At 38.4% G+C, this 27751-nt stretch overlaps 1 protein-coding gene and 1 non-coding gene across 10 annotated transcripts in view; one reads left to right on the forward strand and one right to left on the reverse strand.

The window, feature by feature from the left end:
• Positions 1-27751, reverse strand: part of LOC113054914 (plasma membrane calcium-transporting ATPase 2-like) — a 198086-nt gene that overhangs the window by 26395 nt on the left and 143940 nt on the right. For 6 of the 9 annotated variants that reach the window (XM_026220706.1, XM_026220705.1, XM_026220711.1 and 3 more), the window contains exons 3-9: positions 24604-24801; positions 15097-15354; positions 8162-8287; positions 7485-7610; positions 5150-5182; positions 4424-4516; positions 1094-1135 (exon numbers count right to left, since the gene is read on the reverse strand). In XM_026220706.1, the coding sequence (XP_026076491.1) occupies positions 1094-1135; positions 4424-4516; positions 5150-5182; positions 7485-7610; positions 8162-8287; positions 15097-15354; positions 24604-24801 (876 nt within the window). The remainder of the gene's footprint in view (positions 1-1093; positions 1136-4423; positions 4517-5149; positions 5183-7484; positions 7611-8161; positions 8288-15096; positions 15355-24603; positions 24802-27751) is intronic. The other 3 variants (XM_026220710.1, XM_026220714.1, XM_026220707.1) reach the window with 2 other exon arrangements.
• trnac-aca (transfer RNA cysteine (anticodon ACA)) lies at positions 10454-10526 on the forward strand. Its single transcript has one exon. It is a non-coding gene; the product is annotated as a tRNA-Cys (tRNA).

Below are 27751 nucleotides of genomic sequence, written 5' to 3' on the forward strand. Positions count from 1 at the left end.
AATCAATGTGTTATTTTGTATAACTACATTGATCTGTCTCAAAGGGAACATGAGCCAGTGAATGAATTCCACAATCCAGGAACTCAATTAAACCCATCCTGGTATCATTATATGGTTGAAGGATGTCTTATTAAAAAAAACAAAACAAAAAAAAAGACCTTTTTATGGGATCTGATGACAGATGCTCTGTAACAAGTCTGTATGGTAAAGTGCCTTTATTTAAATGCATAGGTCACCCAAAAATGAAAGCTCTGTCATCCTTCACCCTCATTTTGCTTCAAACCTCTAAGACTTTCTTTCTTCTGTGGAACACAAAAGTAGAAATCTTAAAGAGGTTTACAGGTTACCCTTTTTTCACACAACTACAATTAATTGAAAAAAAACACACACACACACACGCACACACACACACACACACACACACACACAAGTGAGGCTTTGTGTAAGGACCAGACTGAAATGTAGTCATTTTCAGTGATAATTTTCCCTCTTAACCGATATGCCTGCGACTGGATCATTGGGTCAGTAAGTTGGTTCATGAATCACATGTAGCTAATTCACTCTGGAGTGGATGTCAACTTTTTTAGTGTACATTAAAGGCAGCATGATACGGACTAAATTTTCTTTCCTATTTACACACACATCCTAGTGAAACAGCGACTTTATCAGTGGTTGTTGCAAACTAAATGTACAATTGTTTGTAACTGAATGGAAAAGAGATGCTCATTTGTACTTTTGAGTTAACTATTCCTTTAAGACAAAAGACAAACTGCTTAATGTTTCTTGTGTAATTTTTGCCACCTTGTTACCTTTTTTTGCCACCTAGATGCTCAATGCAACCCCCGCTATATAACCAGTGAATTATGCCTTTGTTACAGGAAACAATAGTTGTTTAATATCTACTAAAAACTGTTAATAATTCAACTGACTCGAGATTTTGGCACAGACAGGAAGTGTGAGGTCATCGAGAGACCCTGACGCACACATGAGAAGCAGCACAAAGAGACAAGCGGACATCTGAACCCGCTGAAAGGAAAGGAGGAATAAAATAACGGTGAGCGCTCAAACCAGTGGTAAAGTGAAAGCAGGTTACCTTTGGTCTGGTTGTTCTCCATATTTCCATCCTGCATTTTACCTATGATGAAGACATCCACAGACAAAGCAGACGATAAAACATTCATCACATGGACATTACAGTGAAATCAAATTAAGAAGGAAGACAGAGAATGAGTAGTTATCAACATCATTGTGAGTCACATACATAACATAGAGTTGTTTCATAATGAAGTTCTGAGGTGCATTATGGGTTTGGTAAAATCAAATTGATCAGTGATATAAAATATCAGCTGTAATCTACAAAGAGTTCATTAACAGTTAACACTTATTTACTTTCTTGAATACATGTATTTGATATTGAAGTATGTGTATTATGTGTGTTTGTTTCAACAAAAATAGTTCAGTTGTTATGTTTTCACGTTGGCTTTTTGACAGGAATGCCATGGAATATCTAACATGTGTTTTTAATCTTTACATCATTTTACTCTCTTTGTAGTCAAATGTTTGTCACTATGATTTGTCAGAGTGGAAGATTTGAGCAGTAGTCGTTCAGATATTCCATGGAGGAGAAACACTCAACACAATGAGGACTAGAGGAACAGCACAACACTTCTGGACATGCAGGAGGACCAGCCATGCAACACCACAGGAGCAGAGAGGAGGAGAGCCAGAGGGTTAGCTGACAGAACGAGAGGAACCAAAAACCCCAAACACGCAAAACCTCAGCATAGTGTAGTGTGTATCAGATTTATCCAATCACATACATACCCACACAACTACATGAGTACTGTTGTATATGGCACTTCTGTCTAAAGCATGAGATCAAATTTACATCTATCTATCTATCTATCTATCTATCTATCTATCTATCTATCTATCTATCTATCTATCTATCTATCTATCTATCTACCTATCTATGACTGGTAGTCAAGAACTGATTGTTATTCAGAGCTGTCCTAATATACAACAGTACTATTTTTTTTTTTTAAAAAGAAGTATTTTCTGCTCATAAAGAAGGCATTTATTTGATCAAAAATACAGTACAACACTAATATTGTGAAATATCATTATAGTTTTCTATGTGAATATCTGTTAAAATGTAATTTATTGTGAAATTTATCAGAAATCAGAATAATATGATGATTTACCGCTCAAGAAACGCTTCTGATTATTAATGATGTTGAAAATGTTGGACACGTGTTGGACAGATGTGTTAATGATTTTTTATTTTGTATTATTAATCAGTCCATTATATAAGTCCATTAATTGAAACTGACTCAAAACTTTTGAACAGTATGCTTGCTAGATTTTAACAAATAAAACAAAAAACTAATGGGATCATGATGTTAAACCACAAATTGTAATTATATTTCACACCATATTCACGCTCATATCATAAATCGTATTCCACAATACTAAAAACACTACGCAATAAGACATGATCTTATTTTTGAAACTTGAATGATTACAATTTTAAACCAGTTAAAGTGCAGCTCTTATTTTATTTATTCTTTGTTTAACCTTTCTTTATTAACAAACAAAATTCCAAGGATCTGGAAGTCAGCATTCGTCACTCCTTTGTCCAAAGGGGGTGATCCTTCTTTAATGGACAATTATAGACCTATATCTAAACTGAGTACTATCTCGAAAATCTTGGAAAAAATAGTTAGTGCGCAATTGACAAAGTATTTAAATACTCATAATATTCTGTCTACTAACCAATCCGGGTTTCCGTAAAGGATACAGTACGTTTACAGCTGTTTTCAAAGTTTTGAATGATATAGTGGAGTCCTTAGATGACAAGAAACACTGTGTCTTTTGAAAGACTGTGTCTTTTTGTCGACTTATCAAAGGCCTTCAACACTGTGGATCATGACATATTACTAAAAAGGCTTCGATCAGTAGGACTATCAGAAAATGTTATCTTGTGGTTTAGTTCTTATTTAAGGGGAAGATCCCAATGTGTCCAGATGGAAGGTATTCGGTCAGATCCATTTAGAGGCTGTTAGGGGAGTCCCTCAAGGATCTGTGCTAGGACCACTATTGTTCAGCATATATAAAAATTGTTTAGATTTTAATATTGAAAATACAAGGTTCCATTTTTACGCTAATGACACGATTATATATTGTTCAGCTTCCTCTAAGCAACAATCTGTAGCCTTTTTACAGTCTGCTTTCGATACAATCAAAAAAAAAAAGGTTTTATGCCTTGAAGCTGGTCTTAAATGAGAAAAAAAAACTAAATGTATGTTATTTTCAAACTCCAAAATTTCTGCTGAAAATTCAATTTCTCTTCTGACTTTTCAGGGTAGTCTGATTACATCAGTATCGGAGTACAAATACCTTGGTATTATTATTGATAATACATTACGTTTTGGTTGAAATATCAAACATCTGAGGCAAAAACTTCAGAAAAAAATAGGATTTTATTTTAGAAACAAGTCGTGTTTTTCATTTAATGCAAGGAAGAAACTAGTGTCTGCTTCCTTTTTAACTTTTCTTGACTATGGGGATGTACAGTAGTGTATCAACATGTGCCCTCTTATCTTCTTGTTTCTTTGGATGCTCTGTACCATGGTGCTCTTAGATTTATAACTGGCTGTAGATTTTCAACACACCATTATGACCTATACAAAATGGTTGGTTGGTCGCCGTTGAATATTAGAAGGCAAAAGCATTGGTATCTCTTGATTTACAAAGCTATATTGGGTTATTTGCCCTCTTATCTTTGCAGTCTCATTAAACAGAAATTGCCCGGTCATTATTCACTATTCTCTAAATCGATCCACAACCTGTGTGTGCCTTTTGCTAGAACCAAGTTGGGAAAAACCTTTTTTAAATATGCTGCGGCCTCAGATTGGAATCTTCTCCAGACTGAGATGAAGTTAACAAATTTAGTATCTTGTGGTCACTTAATATTTATTAAACAATCATCAGAGTAAATTAATGGTGTGTAAATGTTTTTATATCTATGAAATTATGTTTGTTTATGTTTGTGTGTTGTAACTTCGATTAAAATTGTCTATGTAAACACTCCTGTAAAAGAGATTTTAATCTCAGTGAGTCCTCTTTCCTGGTTAAATAAATAAGTTTCTTGACTATTCTGGTAATAGTCAAATGGCCTATTTCAACCAGTGGGACAATCTACATTGTGTTGTAGACATATATAATTGTAGTTGGCATATGTAAAATTAAAGAAGGGGAAAGGGTAGAAGAGGGAGGAGAACAGAAAGGGAGTCAGTGATTAGAGGTGACATGCACTGAGAGGAATGCAAAGTCGGCAGGAAAGGAAGATCAAGACAACTGGAGGAGGAGGAGGAGAGGCGGCGCCAGTGAGGGACGGACAGCAGAGAGCTGCTCAACCTACCATTGACTAGGCTGGTATTACCAGAGGCATTTGCACTTGCTGCACCATCGGTAGCTATAGTTGCGATGGGGTGTGAGGAGGGATGGGAGCAGTCTAGCCGTAATAATGAACAAAAGTAGCATGGTTAAGAGCGTCATTACCATGATTAGTATCTCTCAATATACTGTTTTCAACTGAAAGGCGACTTTAGAAGAATGGCACTGATGGGAAAAAACACTGCAACATAAGACAGGTTACACATAATATTGCAGACAAAACAAAGTTGATGCACGAAACAACACAATGATCAATGGTACAAATAGCTGGCATCGACAGATACCCATAATTTGAGAGAAAAGTCCAATTGCTATGTTCACTACCAATTAAGTAAATAAGAACAGGTGATTAAAAAAATAAACCAACCAAATATACGCATGCTTCCAAATCAAATCTAAGTGCTTCTATCACAACACTCTACAAGCTGTAGGGTATCAGACTACCAGGCTACAAAACCTCAATCAATCTATCCGCTCTTGAGGGAATAAGCTGGGGTTACATCACAACCTCCTGATCATCATCTATGTGGATCATGGATGAAATGCATTTCTTTAAATACTTAAAAAGAGCGTCTTTTTAAGTGAAAGATCGTGGTTACTAAAGCGGGGCTCAGGAGGGCAGAGCGGGTTTAGTGGGGTAATAAATGAGCATTAATGCAGATATCCCTGGGTACAGAGATTCATACTCTACCTGCCAGCTGATGGCCATCCTCCAGAGCCTGACCTGTGGCAGTTTGCAGAATTACACACACATAAGGCCAACACATGCTACCCAACCAAAAACAGCACATTTTCATGTGTCAGTCTGAAGCAGCCGTTGGGAAAACAACAGTACACATTCCACCCAAATGCAGCCTCTGATTGGGAGAAAATGAGCAGCATGTTTTTTTATTTTCATTTTTTTTAGTAATGAAACTTTCTCTGCTGTACAAAACTCAACGCTTGGGTGTTTAGCAGGGTACTGCTAGGGTTTTCTTAAGTCTAATCGCAATGGAACACACTCCTCAATTTGATTAAATTAATTAAATTAAGACTTTTCAATTCATTTTTTTTAATTCCTAATGCCCGTGTCCTGTTTTTATGGGTTACAATCAAAGAATTTCCAACATAGACCTACATTTAAGATTTATGAATTTGAATTGCATATAATGATGTATATCTGTCAGTCATACATAAGTGAAACATAGCAGCTTACTAATAGACTGAATGTATTATAAATATGCAATAACAAGATTCATTTAAAAATCAATAAATCCAGTTTCAGTCTGATACATTTTAACTAACTGAATATTGCTTGTTCCACAGCTAGCTATATTTTAACCATGTTTATATTTGTTTATATATACATGTTTATAAACTGTTTGTTTTTACAGTGACCAGATTTATGCCGATTCTAAGAAATTAGAATGCATGCATTTTTTAAAATATGATTTAATGATTTAAAATCATTTAGATGAAATTAGTTCATTATATACCATTGCATTACTTTTTTGGAGTACATAAATGTTACCTATTTCATGTATGCATGATTTGCAAACATACATCACATTAAAGGTGCCATGTGCAAAAATTGAGGTAAAAATATCCAAAAAGTGACCTACACCCATCAAAAGAATGAGAAGAAATAAAGGCGATGATGTCATTAAAAAAAAATGTCAAGTTATAGTGCTGTAGACATATCAACCTTAATTAGCATTAGCATTACTAGCCACGGCCCGACAGGTGTCGTAATACCAGTTTCGGCCATGGGAGGTGGTATGCGGGCCAACCTCCAGCCAACCTGCAATACAAGAATAACTCGCACGGCTTGTGGGCGTGTACTTGAACCTGATGTCAATCGTGTGGAAAGTACAGCCCCCTACTTCATTTCAGTTCAGGGAAGAGAGCGGAAGGATGGCTGAAGCCCTTGGCAAGAGACCACCACCCACTACAGGGAAACAACCGCGCTCGGAATCACAAATCAAATCCGATAAGTAAAGGAGCCGAACCAGAGTAAACATCGGCACTGCTTTCTATCGCTGGAGACAACTGATGGACCTGAAAGAAATGAGGTTCCACTCCGAACTTGCAACATTTCTTTTGGATTGGTAAGTTAGATGCTGTTAGTATTTCGCTAGAAGTTTGTTTTATATGTTTGTGTATTTTTTTTTTCGGGAAGTTATAACATAGAAATTATCGAAGGCTGTTCGATAAACGTGCTAATGTTAGCGATGGCTAACCGTAGCTGCGTTTGATAATTAGATAGCTATAACTTATCCATTGTTTTATATCAGAACTAACCTGCTCTGTCTAGTCCTTTGTTCTCCGTGTTCTCTTTGCTTCGTGGTTTTTCTGTGCGTGAGAAAATTGATGTGTGGTGTGAAAGCATGTGAAAAGAGTCAGTTGCGTGTGTCTCACGGTGAATGCTTGAGAGTTGGCAGCTCTGGTTACGTTGGTTGGCGCTAGCTTGGTCAACATTAGCTGTCTGATGTTGACCAATGATGTTGACAGAATGCTGTCAACATCATTGAATTAATTTAATTCAAATAATGTGTATATACAACTCAAAATGTAATATGAACAAAATGAATAGGAACATATTCACTGGTAAAGGTGAAGGGGAGTAGCTTGAAGATGTCATTTTTCAAAATCACTTGACATCACCCAACGTTCCTCTGGAGGCAAAACGTCCTCTTAGGCTTCGGATATGGCTCTAGGGTTGTTGTGAAGGTAGGGGCGGAGAACAGAGACTATGCCGTTTCTCGTTATTGAGGCATACTGCCCCCATCTGGTGTGGAATGTGGAGTATGACTTGATTTTTTTGCCAGACATGACAGATGACACCTTTAAGGTTAATTATATTTAATTATTATATATGTTAGAACTATGTAACCAAATGGATGTAAATTAAATTTAAGCCTAAATATGTTTTATACAATAATAGTTGCATATCAGTTACAGCCAGGAATTACATGTTTGGTTCTGTACAAAAGTGTCCTGGACAGATGTAACGCAAGCTTTTTCCAAGCTGAGCTTCAGTTACGCACCTTTCTTCTCTTTTTTCTCTTCCTCCTCTCCTCCAGCACCAAGCAAGGTGAAGATGATCCCGGTCTGAGAGTTCACTCCGACAGCCGTGACCAGCATTCGACCTGATCCCTCCATCACATGGGTGCCTGGTGATTCAGTTAACCGTGCAGTAAGTCATGGAGAAACTGCAAATAATAGCAGGCCGCTCTGACCACAGCACAGCTGACACAGTGTGTGATGTCATTCACGGACACTACAGATTGCTGTCTGTCAACATCCATCCCTCATACACACCTGACTTCACTGTTATCAACGGGCCAAGAAGCTAACACAGAGGACTGCTTTGTCACTATTGTCCTTTTCAGTAAATGTTTTAAAATCAAAGTACATGAAAAGTGTGTCATTATATGTATTTAATAGATACATTTAATGAACCATTAGCTAACAGTATCCTAGCATGAAGCTAGTTGCTACTTCAAACACATCAATGACTGTATGACTGAGCCCAGTTTTGTTTGGTCTAATATCAGAGGTCTTGACCTTACTCAATGTATTAAACCAATAAAATTAATCTTCATTCTGACATAATCTGTTGGACTGATATTCAGTTCACTATAGTAAATGTAGAACTTCAGTGTGTATTATGTGCAGAAGTTCACAACATTCAAATAAATATAGTAGTAAAGTGAGTATTCACCAGAGAGAAGCATGGGGTCTTTATCTGCAGATTTGCGCACATGGTCAGATTCCCCTGTCAGAGAACTCTCGTCAATCTTCAGATCATTGCTCTGTATCAAGATCCCATCAGCTGGAAGCAGGTCACCTGAACACAGAAATTCAGCATTAGTTTATAAAAATTCTAAAGGATTAGGGCTGCCAATTTCACATGTAAATTCAGTAGAATTAATAAGAAAAAATAATAATATTAACAATGAATTTATCCATGGACTCTAATCCATAACAAATGGCCTCCTCATTAATCCACATAAGAGAAGCAGTACTACTTAATGAAAAAAAAAACACAACAGATTTTAAAAAGTACTGTACTCATGGTGTGAAGTGCTTAAAAATAGCAACATGGGACACAACAGCCAAAGATGTATCTCTTGCACACATACAGTAACTGAAACATTTACAAATGATGCAGAAGGGGTCTGTGTGCCATACTCTTCATCAGACAGACTGACTGATTGGTACAGTAACTCAGTTACAGACTAATGTTGATATAAATGACAAAACTAATAATATATAGATTTTTAGAGCCTTGTTTTGTAGTCAGTGATTTACTTGTCAGTCACAACAATATCTTTCAATGACCTTCATTTGTCTTTAATATCTTTAAATTATCTCCTATTTATATTGGCACAGTGATGAACTGTGGGACATTTAAGCAGCTGTTAACAGGCTAAACAGCTTTATGTTAACAGTTGACACTGAACACAGAACTAAACAACCCTGAGGGATCAAATGTCTTAAAGTTTTTAATCAAACTGTAAATGTATTTTGCCTATTAGAGTCAGGGTTAAGTTTAGGGAGAATGAGATCATGTACATGACATTCAAAGCCTATGCCTATAACAAGTACACTTGTCTTTCTTCAGCAACTGAAGCATAATTAAGCATATGATCTAACATAAATAGCAGACAAAGCAATAGTGGAGAACACAGATTTTTAAATACTGGGAAAGTAATTAGTGGTAAACAGAAACAGGTGTGGGGCTAAGTAATTAACTAAACAAGAAAAGGAACATGACCAAATAAGGAAATTCAGTAAGAACAGAAGTCCATAATTGTGACAGTTTGCCCCCTCCCGGAACGAGCCTGTCCTCCAACAAAATCGCGTTGCGTCTGTTGTCATGAATTGACGTATAACGTCATTACCAATCAAAATGCACGTTTATTTAAATACAATGTGTAGGCGTTTTACACCGATCTCACAGTATTTCTACATATTTTATTACTGTAGGTGGCTTATTCATTCGAATGACCACACCTAACCCCACCCCTGAACCTAACCCTCACAGAAATCATGCTAAATTATGATTTATTGAGCATATACATTTTCGTGCACGTCTGTTCCCTGGGATCGAACCCATGATAGCATGATTACATATCAAGATATAACGCAATAATCTCCTAACTGAGCAACACGAAGCGCAAACCAGAGGGCAAATAAAAGAGTACAAAACATTAATATGAAAACGACCTTTTGCCGATAGGGGCGCAATTGTAGTATACGCTCTGATGGGTCTAATTTCAGGGATTTGGACAAACGACCTATACAAGCATATTGGTTGGAGGATAGGTTGCCCGGAACAGTGCGTCCCCACACTGACATAAATAGTCCAGCAGAGGGAGGGTAGGGGTTCAGGAGGCGGGCGTGAGGCAGGCAAGGGGCAGGCAAAGGAGAAGGAGCATAGACCATAGTGCCAAAGTTGAATGGATGGTGGGAGGAGCCAGGGAGGAGCCCAAAGCAGGAGGAGCCAGATGGAGCTCCAGAGGCTAGCCAGGATGGTGACCCATGGTGGAGTCGACGGTGGGAGGAGCCATGGTGGAGTAAGAGACTGCAACAATGGATGAGGAGCCCAAGATGGAGCCGAGCAGACATAGAGCCAGGGCATCAGTGAAGGCACAGGCAACCAAGGTGGAGGTGGGGCTCCAGAAGACCACTGCGGAGCCGGAGCGACTCAGGATGGAGGTGGAGCTGGAGGGAAGGAGGAGCCTGACAGAGACTGAGGGATGGAGTGACGAGGCAAAGCCAGAGGACTAGAGTCCCGAGGCGGCAGATGGTCGATGACTGACCAAGGCAGAGATGGAGGGACTCGAGCCCGGTGGAGCTGGTGGGATGACAGGCCATGGTGGAGATTGAGGGAGATAAGTGCAAAGATGGAGCTAATGGTTTGAAGGACCGAGGTGGAGTCCAGGACTCGGAGGCTGTAGGCGGAGACAGGGGATCTTCACGCTAAGGCGGAGCTGGAGACTGGATGTGTGGGCCAGTGGCACAATGGATAAGGCGTCTGACTACAGATCAGAAGATTCTAGGTTTGACTCCTGGCTGGCTCGCTCTGTGTGTGTTTTTCACCGGTTTATTTTGTAGGTGGTGTTAGTGCAGTGGATAAGACACACGTCTGTGGTGTGGGAGACCCGGGTTCGAATCCACTGTGAGACACCAATGTGTCCCTGAGCAAAACACTTAACCCCTAGTTGCTCCAGTGGTGGGCGATAAAAGCGTCAGCTAAATGAATAAATGTAAAATGTAAATGTCCCGAGATGAATAATAGCGCCCAGATGGCGCTGACAGAGGGTGAGCTGAGGGACTGACCAGAGGAGATAGGGTTGAGGAACTGGCTGGTTTGTGAGGAAGTGGGAAAGGAAGACTGGTAGGGAACACAGAACGACTTGGGCTGGGTAGAACAAATGGAGACACAGGATATTCAGGGCTGGGTGGAACCAATGGAGACACAGGAGAATTGGGTAATACCTCCTCAAACAAATCTATTAAATCCCTCTTGAAAATGTCCAGTGACCACTTGGAGCTCACCCTCAGTGGCAGGAGTGTGGGTGGGGCTTCCCTCCAAACCCGTGATCTCCACCAAAACTCCCTTGGGAACGGACAATGTTGTTATCATTGCTCATGCACTTGGTCAGACAATGCTGGAGGCTCAGGTTCCATGGTAATTCTGTGCTGCGGGATGATGAATGGCTGCTCTCTGGTTCAGAAGTGGGGCTGGAGATATCGTCCTCAGTTGGGCAGATGGTGAACGGTGATTCTTTATTCTCCAGCACCCACTCCACGAAAGCGGCGAAATCCTCTTTGGGACCGTTAGCTGGTAGATGTGCCTTACACTGCTCGCTCAGACTAGTGTAATAAAAAACACAGAGCGAGCAGTCTGGGAAGTGGGTAAGACACGCCGGATCAATAAAGTCCTTGGTGTGGTCCTCCAGCGAACGGTCCAACTGCTCCAGCCATAGTAAAGCCATACCAGGAGAAGGGAAAAACAAAACAAAACAAAAAAGAAAAATGCAGCTAACTTACTCACTTTAGGGTCCGCTTTTCTGTCACACGTGTTGGTGTGTAAAGCAATTACACGACGAAGGAGATATATCAAAAAATAGTTATTTAAAAAAAATGGAGAAGACAGATTTTTAAATACTGAGAACGTAATCAGTGGGAAACAGAAACAGGTGTGGGGATAATTTATTAACTAAACAAGAAAAGGAGCATGACCAAATAATGAAACTCAGTAAGAACTGAAGTCCATAACTGTGACATATTGCTGTCTCCAAAGAATTCCAAAGTTGATCCTCCAAGATGGCATTTGTCAAGCATTTCACGACAGAATCTTTCTCCAGTATTTCTGAGTTTACAGCCCTAACTAAGTCTATATGAAAATGACAAGGCCTGCAGTATGTTGTGCTCAATAAGGCAACTCTATATTGTAGGGGATCCCCAGGGTTCGGTATTTGGCCCTTCTGTTGTTTTATCTATCAAGAGAAAGTAATTTTGTTCAGAGATAATTTTGCTTTCATTTTACATCTTTGCAAAGCAACATATCAACTCCCACACATTTTCAAAAATAATGGTAAGGCTGGGACTGCTAAACATCACTGTGCTAGTCAAGGAGATGGAACCCCACTTCCAGCCTGCCAAGCACTCTCACCCACAGCATCACTCCGTCACTGTCAGCAGATGCATTATCTGCTTCCCACTTGTTCAGGAAATCCGAAATAACAACCGGAACCCCTCCAACACTGCAGAACCAGCACAGCCCTTAAGTTTCATAAAATCTCTATACTACAGAGTGTTGATCAGCTTATTCAACCCTCATAATCAAACTGTAATTAATGACACAGATCAGTCTTGCTTCATCCCACAGCAATTATGTCCAGTCAAGTGTAAAACCTCTCTTGATAATGGACTACTTAATTACATATGGATGAACCTTCAATGATGAGTCTTGAAAAATGTCATTCTTAAAACTACATTTCACCTATGTTCAGAAAGTATAAATTTTTCAAAAATAATTGATGTCAATCATCTTATTTATTACTTTTGTTTAAAAATTAATACATAAATAAAAACATTAATTTGTTATATTTACAAATACCTAAATATTATGTCTATTACAGAAGTGTTAACTACAGTTCCCCCATATTATAAATGTATTGTATTGAAGTTAAAAATCTAGATAATGAATAAAATAACCCTTCAACACAACTGAAACAGTAATTAAAGGGACACAGTAAAATATTAAAGGAATAAGAATTTAGAATTAATATATTTTTCTTAATTAAAAAGAAATCACTGTATATATACTGCAATATATATACTGTAGGGGAGAGCAGGGGCGAAAGTACCATTTTTCAGAAAAATGATTTTAAAAACATTTTAAAAGATAATGTTGTATACAGAGATATATTTCTGCTGTGGCCAGTAACTCAGAAGTGTGGTCTAACAATACCAGGTGGTAATTTGTAGAAATGTAGAAAGACTTCAGTATAATTTCACTTTGAACATAAGTTGCACATTGTTACTTTCGACCCCATCGGTTGGGATGAAAGTAACACACAGGTGGGTCAAAAGTAACACAACAATATAAGCTAGATTTTTTCTGTTAATCTTATTTTTCTTAAGTATACCTAATTGTGACCTTGTTAATAAATAACTGCAAACATATTTTGTCCTTTATCTTTTCAAAAAAATTATTAAATTACATTTTCATATTTTCATTTTAAATGTAAGTTTCATCAGATGTCTTAAAACCTGACTGTATTTTTTTTATTGTAAATTTCAATGTATTTTTATATAATGATAAAAAATTCTACAGAATGCACAATATAAAAATTTAATCACATTAGCATTATAAAAAAACTCTAAACATAATGTAACAGTAGGCCTATTTATGTTTCCATTCAGTTGTTTTTATGCATGAATTAAAAATGTGCATTAAAACATCTGGAAACACTGCAAATTCACAGGTTGGGGTGTAAAGGCTAAGATATGGCTTAAACCTAAATATAAATGTGATGTAGCAGCTGCCCAGAGAGAGATGTTCCTCTATGTCCAGAAACACCCTCTCAAAAACATCTGAATAAAACCAGAACTCTGTCTGTCTTTCTGAACCTCACTCGGACATATTCTTTTGGTATAATATGACATTAACATTTGTAAGAAATGATGCAAGACACAGAAATTCACAATATAGCTTGCACTGGAACAAAATAAATACTTTCTGTGACTGTAGCGGGACAAAAGTAACAACCGCTTTGATAGTGATAGTGTTTTGCAGGACCAACTCAGGCCCTGTTTACACTGGATGTATTTTTGTCAATCCGATCACATATGGACAACATTTGGACAAACTCAAACATTTTGAGTTTGTCCACTTTTAGCCACTTCCAGAGGTACAGTAGTTGAAAATTATTTCTTTCCTAGTGTAAACACTCATGTGGTTGAATGCATTTGAACAGCTGCTAAAGGCCTCCTCCTCTTTGCCTACTGACCTCATTCTTAAACATAATAGACATGTTATTGAAGAATGTTAGCCAGACAGAACACAATTTAAACTCGACCAGCTGAAGTTTGGTTTGAAGGTAAATTAAAGTACAATGTTTTCTTACGTAAATCATAAATCTATCATAAATCCACACTGTTCACATAGTTTTGTAAGTGTCAGAGTAGAAATCCAGAAATGAAAGCTACTACTGTCCATATAATTTTCCTTTGTCTCCTTTCAAGTTTGTGTGTAAATGGGGCAGTCATGGCCTAATGGTTAGAGAATTGTTACCTGAAGATAACGGGTTCGAGTCCCAGGTCCGGCAGGAATTGTCGGTGGGAGGAGTGAATGTACAGCACTCTCTCCCACCTTCAATACCACAAATAAGGTGAGACCATTTAGCAAGTCACCGAACGCCTAAATGCTCCCCGGGTGCTGCAACATATGACTGCCCATTGCTTTGGGTGTGTGTTACTTGTGACCCAACCGATGGGGTCGAAAGTAACAATGTGCAACTTATGTTCAAAGTGAAATTATACTGAAGTCTTTCTACATTTCTACAAAATAACACCTGGTATTGTTAGACCACACGTCTGAGTTACTGGCCACAGCAGAAATATATATCTGTATACAACATTATCTTTTAAAATTAAGTTTTTCACTGTTTGCACTTGGATGGTAGAAATGCAGAGCACCGATCCAGAGTAATTGTCACCATACTTGGCCACATGTCACTTCACTTTCACTTGAACTTTCATTAGATTGAAAGATCAGAAAAAGCCTACACATGCACCCACCCATAGACTCTCCCCTCAAAGAAATCAGGAAAATGGTCAAATGTGGACAAAAGAGATGGATTAAAACAGCAAATTTAAAAAGGTTTCCCTCGTCTGCTTATGATCTGATCGACCAAGACACATCTTAATACCAGGTGTAAACAGGGCCTTATAGCCTATAATAAACCAAAATATTTTAATGTTGAGCCAGCAATGTCACTGGCTGCAGAATCAGTAGAGGCCAGTCAGCTTGTGCCATGTAGTCCTATGTGACTGCTTGCAGACTGCATGTAAAGCCTGTGCCATACAATTATAAATACAAGGAAGATACATTTAAAATAAATAAATGCGGACACATACCATACTTGACTTGTGCAATATCGCCAGTGACAATATCTGACACAGGAAGTTGGATGACCTGCCCTCCACGCACCACCTGGAATCTCTGTTCCTGTTCGATGCGGCTTTGTAAACCCCTGAACTGTTTCTCTTTGCTCCAGTCATTGAAGGCTGTGACCAGAACAACACAGACCACTGAAAGTAAGATAGCAGCCCCCTCAATCCAACCAGCCTCTGCTTCCCCTTCGTCCTCCGCACCCGCATTCGCCGTCCCACAGGCTGCAGAAAGAGAAAGACCAGATTTAAACATACTGGTGGAAACACACATTGAACTAATCCTACTAACCACCAAAACAGGAGTCAGAAGAAAGGGATACGATTCTGGTACTCTATTAAAATCAACAAAGTAAAAGTTAATAATTTCCAAACCAGAATAATTGTTAAAATGTGTCCGTGCTGATATTTCTGCAAAACCACATTACAGTATCGCTCCTCATGTCACGTCTCAGCTAATCTTTGCACTGTATATGACATGGAAAGATACAGGATACTGGAGCCATTTCTAAACAAAATTAATGTACAGATCTGAAACAAGATTGCAAACAGGAACAGACACATAAAAGTATATATACTAATATATATATATATATATTATATTAGTAATGGGGGGGCTAATGGGGGGCACTGCAATAAACCCACCCAAACAGTTAATCAAACATTTCCCAAAGTAGCCTAAATTCCACGGATTTGGCAACATACCCGCATGCAAACACACCTGGATGTAAGGAAAGCAAAAAGGGACAAATTCCTTGCTACACTGCAGCATAGTAAAATGATTCTCACACTCCCGTTTATGTTCTTTTTTTTAAATTATTCATCTTGCAGTTGTTCCGTTATTTTAGTCTTATGTTTTTACATTTCAAGTTGAAAAACCTCTCGTCTTAAATTTATTTTCAAGTTTAAGATTTAGGACGGTATTTTGAACTATTTGACTTTCCGTACATCCATTCACGCTTCTTGCGCACGCTAGTTCTGATCGTACGTATGGTAACTCGGCAACTACGCAAGAATTGTAGTATGTTTGCGTAAAGGGAAACAGACATGCCGAGGGGAACAGTATCGACTGCTACACCGCATCTGCTGGTAGGTGCCCCCCACGCACAAAAGTGAAACTCCGCCTATGATACAGTATTGTTCAAAATAATAGCAGTACAATGTGACTAACCAGAATAATAAATGTTTTTCGTATATTTTTTATTGCTACATGGCAAACAAGTTACCAGTAGGTTCAGTAGATTCTCAGAAAACAAATGAGACCCAGCATTCATGATATGCACGCTCTTAAGGCTGTGCAATTGGGCAATTAGTTGAATTAGTTGAAAGGGGTGTGTTCAAAAAAATAGCAGTGTGGCATTCAATCACTGAGGTCATCAATTTTGTGAAGAAACAGGTGTGAATCAGGTGGCCCCTATTTAAGGATGAAGCCAACACTTGTTGAACATGCATTTGAAAGCTGAGGAAAATGGGTCGTTCAAGACATTGTTCAGAAGAACAGCGTACTTTGAATAAAAAGTTGATTAGAGAGGGGAAAACCTATAAAGAGGTGCAAAAAATGATAGGCTGTTCAGCTAAAATGATCTCCAATGCCTTAAAATGGAGAGCAAAACCAGAGAGACGTGGAAGAAAACGGAAGACAACCATCAAAATGGATAGAAGAATAACCAGAATGACAAAGGCTCAGCCAATGATCACCTCCAGGATGATCAAAGACAGTCTGGAGTTACCTCCAAGTACTGTGACAGTTAGAAGACGTCTGTGTGAAGCTAATCTATTTTCAAGAATCCCCCGCAAAGTCCCTCTGTTAAAAAAAAGGCATGTGCAGAAGAGGTTACAATTTGCCAAAGAACACATCAACTGGCCTAAAGAGAAATGGAGGAACATTTTGTGGACTGATGAGAGTAAAATTGTTCTTTTTGGGTCCAAGGGCCACAGGCAGTTTGTGAGACGACCCCCAAACTCTGAATTCAAGCCACAGTACACAGTGAAGACAGTGAAGCATGGAGGTGCAAGCATCATGATATGGGCATGTTTCTCCTACTATGGTGTTGGGCCTATTTATCGCATACCAGGGATCATGGATCAGTTTGCATATGTTAAAATACTTGAAGAGGTCATGTTGCCCTATGCTGAAGAGGACATGCCCTTGAAATGGTTGTTTCAACAAGACAATGACCCAAAACACACTAGTAAACGGGCAAAGTCTTGGTTCCAAACCAACAAAATTAATGTTATGGAGTGGCCAGCCCAATCTCCAGACCTTAATCCAATTGAGAACTTGTGGGGTGATATCAAAAATGCTGTTTCTGAAGCAAAACCAAGAAATGTGAATGAATTGTGGAATGTTGTTAAAGAATCATGGAGTGGAATAACAGCTGAGAGGTGCCACAAGTTGGTTGACTCCACGCCACACAGATGTCAAGCAGTTTTAAAAAACTGTGGTCATACAACTAAATATTAGTTTAGTGATTCACAGGATTGCTAAATCCCAGAAAAAAAAAAATATTTGTAAAAAATAGTTTTGAGTTTGTACAGTCAAAGGTAGACACTGCTATTTTTTTGAACACAACTAATTGCCCAATTGCACAGCCTTAAGAGCGTGCATATCATGAATGCTAGGTCTTGTTTGTTTTCTGACAATCTACTGAACCTACTGGTAACTTGTTTGCCACGTAGCAATAAAAAATATACTAAAAACCTTGATTATTCTGGTTAGTCACATTGTACTGCTATTATTTTGAACAATACTGTATATACATATATATATATATATGAATGCTATTTCATGCATACTGAGTTTTTTACACTGTTAAAGAGTTGGATTCCCATGCTAAACATGGACAAAGTTTCAAAAATTAAGTTGTACGTTTGAAGGAGTATTTCTGTTCCAAAAATACCTCTTCCGGTTTGTCACAAGTTTTGGAAAGTTTTTTTCGAGTATGGCTCTGTGCGACGTTAGATGGAGCGGAATTTCCTTATATGGGTCCTGAGGCACTTCTGCCGTAAGAGCGCGCTCCCGTATAGCAGAGCACTGAGAGCACAACAGACTTCACTGATCAGAGCGAGAGCGTCGCGAAATGTCACAAAATATGTGTGTTTTTGGTTGCCACGGCAAGACAACCCAGCACAGATTACCAAAAGAGAAACAGCATTAAGGGACCAGTGGATGGAGTTCATTTTTACAGAGCATCAACGGAGTTGTGCAAGTGTTTGTGTTTGTTCCCTGCATTTCGAAGATACTTGTGTTACAAACAAGGCCCAGTTTGACGCCGGATTTGCGTATCGTTTATTTCTTAAGGATAATGCAGTCCCAACGAAAAAGGGTCACGATCGTGTGTTGGAACCGCAGGCGGTGAGTAAAACTGCTTCAAATATCTCTGTGTTGTTAACTTAGCTATCGGCGCGTAAGCACATCAAGAAAAAAAACATGCAATGTTGTCATCAAACTGCACTTTCCACATGTACAGCTTAAAAAAAAAAAAAAAAAAAAAAAAAAGACGACATAAAGTGGAACTTAGTCAAATATATACAGTTTCAATACATACCACATAGAGACATCGTTGCTGATGCTGCTCTTGTTAAATTTCAGCCTCTGGATCTGATTCTGGATCATAAATAAATGCTGAATCTGACTGTAAGCTATGGTTTGTTTTGGATGATGTTTTTTTCCTCACGGTAATGTCAAAGCTTCCAAACGCACTCAACGCAAAAGCCTACTGGCGCTCGGGATTCTTTAGCTCCGCCCACACGTCACACCTCCAGGCGCTCGTGTTTTTCCAGGAAAAATCGGTACAGACTATCTTTCTCTTATAAATATAATAAAACTAAAGACTTTTTGGAGTTATGAAGGATGCAGTACTACCCTATAGGTACTCAAGATTAACAGGATATTGAGTGAAAACGAGCATTTCACCCCCCAACTACCCCCCCCCCACTATAACTATAATGATATTTAATTTAGTTAAACTGAAACGTAGAAGCCACTTTTTCATATTCATTAAAGTATTTTCATTTGGATTGAATCACAATCATGCAGAATATTGCACAAACACAATGATTCATAATTGTGATTACTGCAAATGCATTGAGAGTATCTTATATAATAGCAGGATGCCGTTAGATACACACTGGTAAAGATTTCGACAAATCTCATAGAGCATATGAACTGTGTAACATTTTCATGGCTAAATAACTACAAACCTGACAGAAATGCATCTAGTGGTAAAACTCTATCTGTATTATCATTTGCACACATTTGGGTTGTGTCCTATTATTTCCTGCTTGAGTGATTAGTGTGAGAGTTACAGTAATTCCACTGGGAGTCTGTCTACAGAGGCCAGTCCTGCTCTAGATGTGGAGGATACAGCAGCAGACTGTAAGCACAGGACACTCTGATTGCTGGAAAGCTCTTTATTTGCATCAGATAAAGGACAAATGGACACACTCTCCACTGTCACAATGACACAGCCACTGCTAAATACACCAGGACATACAAAATACCATCAGATTCAGAAATACGGTGGAGCTCATGTTAAGCTGTGTCCATAGGCTCGTCAATTTTTTGTTTTGTTTTCCTTTGTCTCTTCTTCCTTTTTGGTTTCATCGTCAGGTTTTCTCTTGTGTGTTGTCTTCTCACCGGGTTTTGTTACACCTTTTATATGTCGCCACATAGCTTCACCGGCATCCAACGACGTAACTCCAGTAGGGCAGCTAGCTGTCTCTTCGTTTCTGTCGCTAGCGTGCAACCACAAGGCAACACTGTGTGCATTAGTGATGCGCGGGTTCCGCAGGTAAAGAAGTTGTCACTTTATTTGGGTTGGGACTGGTCATAAAAAAAATTAATAAAAAAATCCATATATGTTGTAGTGTTGGGCGATATCGTAATTTTTCAAATCAGATCAGATCAATGATACACGATATTATCGTGCATGGGTGGAGCAAGAGAGAGACTCTTCGTTCTTGTCATAGCAGAAGTATTTGGTGTTTTAAACCTCAACGGTGCTTGAGAGAGATCCTATGGAGTCACCAATAATTGAAACAAATACTTTCAAACATACTGATAAACTAACGTTAAATATAAAAATACTGTATTTAAAACAGCTACTTCATATAGTTTAACACTAATATTGGACATAAACGAACATGTTAAATATAAAGTATTCAAAACAGGTGAGTTCATATAATTGGAGTAAAGTTTAAATGAACTGTTGCATCAGTCATACAGTGTTCCGGACCGCGCGCCTCATGATGAGACCGACGCACCGCTACAGAAACGAGAATGAGATGCTTTCTAACATAACTGTGGCATTATACTCAGTTAGTGTGGGCTCGGTTAAAATATTGCACATATATAGGCCATTAAGATTACATGTTAAAGTGCAATGAAATACCTTATATCTGCAGACGATGTACATCCGTTTGTGGATGGAGACTGCTACAGACCAGCTGCAGGCTCTAATCCACATGTGCGTGCGTGTGTCGGATTTCACGGTGCTGAAGTGAAATAGCTGGACAGTTTGATAGTTGAATTATAAAAGGTCAACTTCATTATCTGCGTGGTGGGCTGGGATGGGCCAAATAATTTCATAAAAGCAGGACTCGCGGTTTGGAAAAAACCCCGACCCACACATCACTAGTGTGCATGTAATACTCATGGATAAGTTGAAATGTGTTCTTTATTAAATAACTGTTGTTGTTAGCATACTAAGTCAGTATTTACTGACTGCATATGGACAACCAAGCCATTAAATTATTTTGCGCATTTAATCTAGCAATTTATGTACAGGTCTATAGTTCTTTATTTATACATTGTAAATGAAATAAATTTATTTAATAACTACCATCCATAATAGGTAGCCGGCTATGTCCATTTAAATCCAAAAATATCTTTAAAAAAAACATTAAAAAAAAAAAAAAAATGGTCTTGAAACGGCAAGATGGAATGTAATTATTAAAAGTTTGATTCAAATCTATTCGGTGAACTGTCCCTTTAAATCTTCTCCCGCCCACTAATGAATATGCTAAACTCCAGTATGTCTGTGTTTCATAGGTCTATTTTTAGCCTTTGCAGTAGGAGTCTCCTGATGGCAGTGCAGGGACATTGCTGTGCATATCTCTTCCTTAGATTTAGCAGCAAACGCTTCACAGTGTGTGTGAGTGTGGAGCTGTCCATGGTGCTGAGTGGCCCTTAGATAACAGCCAGCGCTGCTTCACGCTCCTCAGACTTCACCACATGCTCATCAATGTGCAGGAGCTATGAGCTCAATTAGCACTTATTTTATCAGAAATCTGACAAATTTACACAAATGCACCTTTTTGACCTCCTTCTTTGCTCATTTTACAGATTTGGTGGTATAATGATGATCACCACAGAAGATAATGTGTGTGGAAAAAAAGTCATTTTGAAAAGTGTGTGCGGTTTTCAAACACCAGTTTATCGCAGCTGTAAGATCCTTGTTGTAATTATTATTTTACAATAAGGAGAAAAGTGTAAAAAAAATATATTGTCTTGTTAGGAAAAAACATTGTCATAAATGGTGTCAGTAAATATTTCATATAATGTAGTTTTACTTTTTTGTGATACAATTCCTTGTTGAAATGTAATGTGCTGCTGTCTCTTCTCCTCCCCTCACACTTGAGCTAGAAAGTCTTATTCTGCCTGTACTGATCTGATCTGTGCTTATCTTGCATGTGGAAGCTGCAGGTTGAAGATGTGTGTGGGCATAATTCAATCTGAACGACAGTGATGTCTGGACACATGTAGCAGCAACACATTTCATCTTCCTTAAGAGACAGCACCGTTCTACATTAAAACCAGAAGAACTGTCACAAACCTCAGAGCCTGTGTTTGTGTGGATGCATCATCTACCTTTTCTGAGTCTTTTCTCTACCACTGGACTGTTAGTAATCATTGAACAACCTTTGTATCAAGTGTATCATTGTATCATTGAATGTACCAAGCATATTAAAGTATAAATGTATATATGTTATATATATGTTAATGTTTATGAGGAACAATGTAAGGGAAACTACAAGCTACTTAAAAATTAATTAAGCTTCAGAATGTAGTTAACTACTTTTTTTTTTTTAAGATAACCATTTTATTATAAACATAGAACACAAATAATATTATTTATTTTAAGTACAACTTTCCTGGCTCGTGAACTAGTCCAAAACATAAGCATAATGTCAATACATTTTCTTATAAATAAAGAAGACCTAAAATGCAAACTTTGTTCAAATGAACTGTCCAAACAAACCAACTGACTAGAATAAATGGTCCATTCTGGCGCTACTGTATATATGAGAGAAAGGATAATTTCATAGCATGTTTGATTATTACTTCAGCTTGCAAGATTCAATATTACATGAAACACAGCAAATTAGCACTCCATTTTGATACTTATTGGACAAACTAGGTCCTTACTAGTCTTGCATAGTCAGACCTTCAGACTGAAGATCTGCAGTCTATGGCAGATTTTATTGGCCAAGGCCTGCCCATGAGGCCGTTTGCCCGACGTGTTAAACAACCAATCACAGTTCGTTTCGTTCAGCATCACGTCTCAGGGCGTGGAAATGTCGCCACAATAACAGACTATTGTGTAAAACTCTCGGACATATTTTAAAGATTCTATGCCGCAAACTAAAAATTCCACATACTTTTGCAAATCCAGCGTTTAGTTGAACCTGATAAGCGCTTGTCATCACAGTTGTAAAAACAGCAGCTTTCTTCTTTTGTGAGGGGGTTTGGCGGCACAGTATCTTTGTTTTCAGGCAGAACGGTAAAGAAACGACACACACATATTGCGGTTATCCTGTAGAATTCAAGCAATCCGATGATGATACTTCTACCTGATTTAATATATAAAATGAGTTTTGTTAATAATAATAATAATAATTCCTTACATTTATATAGCGCTTTTCTAGGCACTCAAATCGCTTACATGGTCAGGGGGTATCTCCTCATCCACCACCAGTGTGCAGCATCCACCTGGATGATGCGACGGCAGCCATAGTGCGCCAGAACGCCCACCACACACCAGTTTACTGGTGGAGAGGAGACAGAGTGATGAAGCCAATCAGCAGATATGGGGATTGTTAGGAGGCCACGATGGTCAGAGGCCAATGGGCAAATTTAATTTAATTCAATGGGATTTTTAATCACCACAGAGAGTCAGCACCTCGGTTTAACGTCTCATCCGAAGGACGGTGCTTGTTGACAATATAGTGTCCCCATCACTACACTGGGGCGCTAGGACCCACACAGACCACAGGGTGAGCGCCCCCTGCTGGCCTCACTAGCACCTCTTCCAGCAGCAACCTAGTTTTCTCAGAGGTTTCCCATCCAGGTACTGACCAGGCTCAGCCCTGCTTAGCTTCAGTGGGAAACCGGTCTTGGGATCCAGGGTGATATGGCTGCCGGCAAAAAACTGTTGGTAAAAATCTAATTATTTAGGTGGATTCAGTGATGGATTCAGTTAAATTAGATGGTTTAATTTTATTTTGTGTGTGTGTGTGTGCGTGTGTGTATTTGGACACTTCAGCCAAACTTCAAAATGTCTGAATGTCATTGCATGTAAAATGCAAAGTAATTTATTGCAAAGAAAAAAAAAAATCATCAAAACCTTAAAAAAAAAGAAAAAGAAAAAGGAAGTGTTGTAAAAGAGGAAAGTCAGTGATTATTTATGGTTAGTGTTAGCTGCTCTGATATCGTAGTAGCATGTATTTGAAATAATTCTGTCTGTAAACAGCATATCAAAGCTAAACTAACTGTGGCTGATCGCTCTGTATGTCATTCAAATGCTTTTATTGGTACTTGGCCAGAATAAGATTCAATGAGCGCCAGATTTTGTGGAAACATTTGAAAAACCCACACAAATTACCTTCAAAGCATTAGTATTACTAAAGGATTACTTATTGGCAAAACTTTAAAAAGGCTGCATCACCTACAGGACAAAAACAACTTAAAACAGCCGTTGAACTATTGGTTAATATTAACTAAACTTAACATTAAAGTTCACCCAACCCACATACAAATTCTGTTAGAATTGACTCAACCTCATGTTGGTTTAAAGCTGTATGACTTTGTTTTGATTTGAAATAAGATATTTCAAAAGATGTTTATACATCGAAATGCCTAAACAATGAAAATCATATTTTTCAAAACATCTCCTTTTGTGTTGAAAAAAACAAATAAAGTCATACTGGTTTAGAATGACATGGGTGAACTTTTCTTTTAACTGATGAGGGAGGACTGGATTGTGGGGAGCCTAAAAAGTGCAGGCTTTGTAGAGGAGCAAGAACTGCAGCCCTGCTAGGAGCCAAAAGCCTTGATTACATTTATAATTTAATCAAAAACTATTCTGTAAAACAGGAAATAACAGCTCACTTCAAAGGAAAGTCAGACACATAAAGCTGAAAGCCACCTCATCAAACCTGAAGAGAAGGGTGTAATGACAGACAGATACTCACACTCGCTGCCCTCTCCAGGAGGCTGATAAAAGGACAGTCCCAGAGAGATCAGTGCTGCAATCTCCAGGATAATAAGGGTCACATCTTGTAGTGCTTCCCACACTAACTGTAAAAAAGTTTTTGGCTTCTTTGGAGGTATAAGGTTTTGCCCGAAGACTTCTTTTCTTTTATCCAGATCTGTGGCATCTCCATCCAAACCTGTGGGGAAAAACAACAAAGACAAACCTTACAAAATAGCAGAAAACACAACACAAGCAACATGATGGACTGTGTCATAGAAGAGTGACTTCACATACAGCCAGTTTGATCAATTCATGGTTTTCTGAGGGAATGTGGTCAAAGGGTCACTTGTAACCATGGAAACTGGGCAGTTTTACTGTTGGCTCATGCAGTCAGTCAGATTTGGGCTGTTTGCTGCTGCTGGTCAACACTGTAACTACACCATTCTGATGGCAAAATGCAGTTTTCTGAGCAGCAGACTTACTAAATATAATATAATATAATATAATATAATATAATATAATATAATATAATATAATATAATATAATATGTGACTGGCTCAAAAAAGTAAAATGACGGTCATTTATCTAAAGTGCATTTTATAGTGGTCAAATTTAAAATCTTGGTTTATTTATTTATTTGTTTAACTACATTTTAAAAAACATCATGATAAGCATTAAGATATTTTGAAAAGAAAATAAATAAATAGAATGAATTAAATACTGACTAACAAAAAAGCCTTTAAAATGATTATACTGAACTAAAATATATTAAAGCTGCAGAAGGTAACTTTTGTAAAAATGTATTTTTTACATATTTATTAAACCTGTCATTCTGTCCTGACAGTAGAATATGAGACAGATAATCTTCAAGCTCAGACAAATTCAAGCTCCTCTGGCTCCTCCCAGTGTCCTATTGCCATTTGCAGAAAATACATCGCACCCGGTAAGAAACAACCAATCAGAGCTGCGGTCCGTACCTTTTTTTTTGTGTGCAAAATTTATAAAATGTATATAATAAGCAAGTACACAATGAATCCATTTTCCAAACCGTGTTTTTAGCCTGTCCTGAATCATTAGGGTGCACCTATAATAAGTGTTTATATTCTGACTATTTTAGATTGCTTCGGGGATACCACGGCGGAGTAACCCAGTACCTTTGTGATTCTTCATAGACATAAACAGAGAGAAGTATTTCTCTCTGTAATTGAGTGTGTATGTGAAGTAGCTTTGCCATTAGAAATATTTGTCTTTTTATTCATATTAAATCAAATTTAAATACAAATAAAAAGGTTTGAACTATATATATAATACATGATAAATAATAATAATACGTTTTTTTATTATTATTATTATTATTATTATTATTATTTGTCCAAAGTATGATTATTTTGTGTGGAACTGAGTGCTGATTAACACAATCCCAGCAGCATGAAGCGTGTATTTCCAGATGCTCCTGTACACCTGACCAGCTGCCATTGAGATGAGCAAGAATGCTAATGGATGGCTCTACTCTCCATCTCCATGCGCACCTCAGTCCCCAGCTTCAGTTCAGCAATGGAACGTCTCTCTTCACCACAGTAAAAAAAAAGGCTTTACATCCCGTGCCCACGAATGGAAATGAGCAATCCAGCTCTCAGCGTAAGATTAGGCCCTCATGTCACCCACAGTCTCCAATTACCCTGCTGACTCACAGCGCAGGCTGATCTACACGCTTACATAAAGCCCTTCTGCAGCTACAGAGATACAGGCCTGCAGAACACACTAGTCAGTGAGCTGCCTGAACAGCTGCTCAACTGATATGAAGGAAGTCCTGTAGAATTAAACTGGTTTCCATTCTTCTAACTTTGACATGATGCATTACACTACACAACTTGAAGGGATTTTAAAACACTTGGCATGATGCACTTTCTGACTTTTGTAAATATTCACATAGTAAAGACTGGCCATCACACACTAAACAACACACACTATCAGATTTTAAAGATGTTCTGATTGCAACAAACTCATGCAGAAACGTGCTCCTTGTTGCTAGGAGACGTGTGACAAGTGAAAACAATGTGTCCTAACATCGGCTCAAAATATCTATCATGTTTGATATCCTAGATATATTAAGGAAAAAATTTAATAAGTGACGTTATAATAAATGGACATTGAAAACAGTTATTTTCAATAGTAAAATAATAGTAATGATAATAATACAATTTTTTTTACTGTATTTTTGGTAATAAATGCAGCCGTGAGGATCAGAAGATGATAAGATTTCTTCCAAAAACATAAAAAATTCGAACCATCTCAAAAACAAGGGATGGTGATCATGGGGAATTCAACAACTTCACTTCCTTCATAGTACAGTATGTTTGAGTCTCCACACTCTTGGAATGTGTTTGGGAGATCGGGTCAGAGCTGGCAGCAGCAGCTGGACAAACGCGGTCGGGCCTAGCCTCGTTCTCCAGGGTCCTTGATGACCAGGGTTTGCATGTGTTGTTCAGCTGGGCTGTGCTGAGTCTGAGACAGAAGTCTGGCCCACATTCACCAGCAGCTGTGACCGCTTGTGTCTCCACCAGCACTGTTCAGCCATTACGGCTCGTCTTCTGAAGATCAGCCATATTAGTGAACACCAACACAACTATCAGTGTCCTGAAACTGAAGTTTGCTAAGCTACAAGCTAATGAAACAGCTAGACTATGATAAAGCTGTCATGATTCTGCCCTCGTGTCCTTGATTTTCCTCTAGTCTTGAGGCAGGATCATGTCAGGCCCGTGGCCTTGTGTTTGGGTCATGTGCTTGTGTTGTCTTGTTTCCTTGCCCCGCCCCCTTGTTATCCTAGTTTTGTCATTATTGCTTTACCTGTGTCACCTGTTATGTCATCATTAGTCTCCCTATTTCTATCCACTTGTGTTCACTGTCTAGTGCGGTTCATTGTTACATTTTGAAGAGATGTTGTGAGACCTGTGATTGTTTTTCTGTTGTAAGAGTTCTTGTGTGAAGAGTCTTCTGTTAATTGTTTGTTCCTAGTCTTGTTAAGATTTTTGTCTTTGCCCTAGTGGTTGTTTTCCCCCTCATGGGTTTTGTTTTCCCCTTTTTTTCAATAATAAACCCTGTGTGTAGTGCATCCTGTCTGCATCCTGAGTTCGTCTCTAACCCC

The sequence above is a fragment of the Carassius auratus genome, chromosome 36 (genome assembly GCF_003368295.1).
Source record: "Carassius auratus strain Wakin chromosome 36, ASM336829v1, whole genome shotgun sequence".
Taxonomy (NCBI): domain Eukaryota; kingdom Metazoa; phylum Chordata; class Actinopteri; order Cypriniformes; family Cyprinidae; genus Carassius; species Carassius auratus.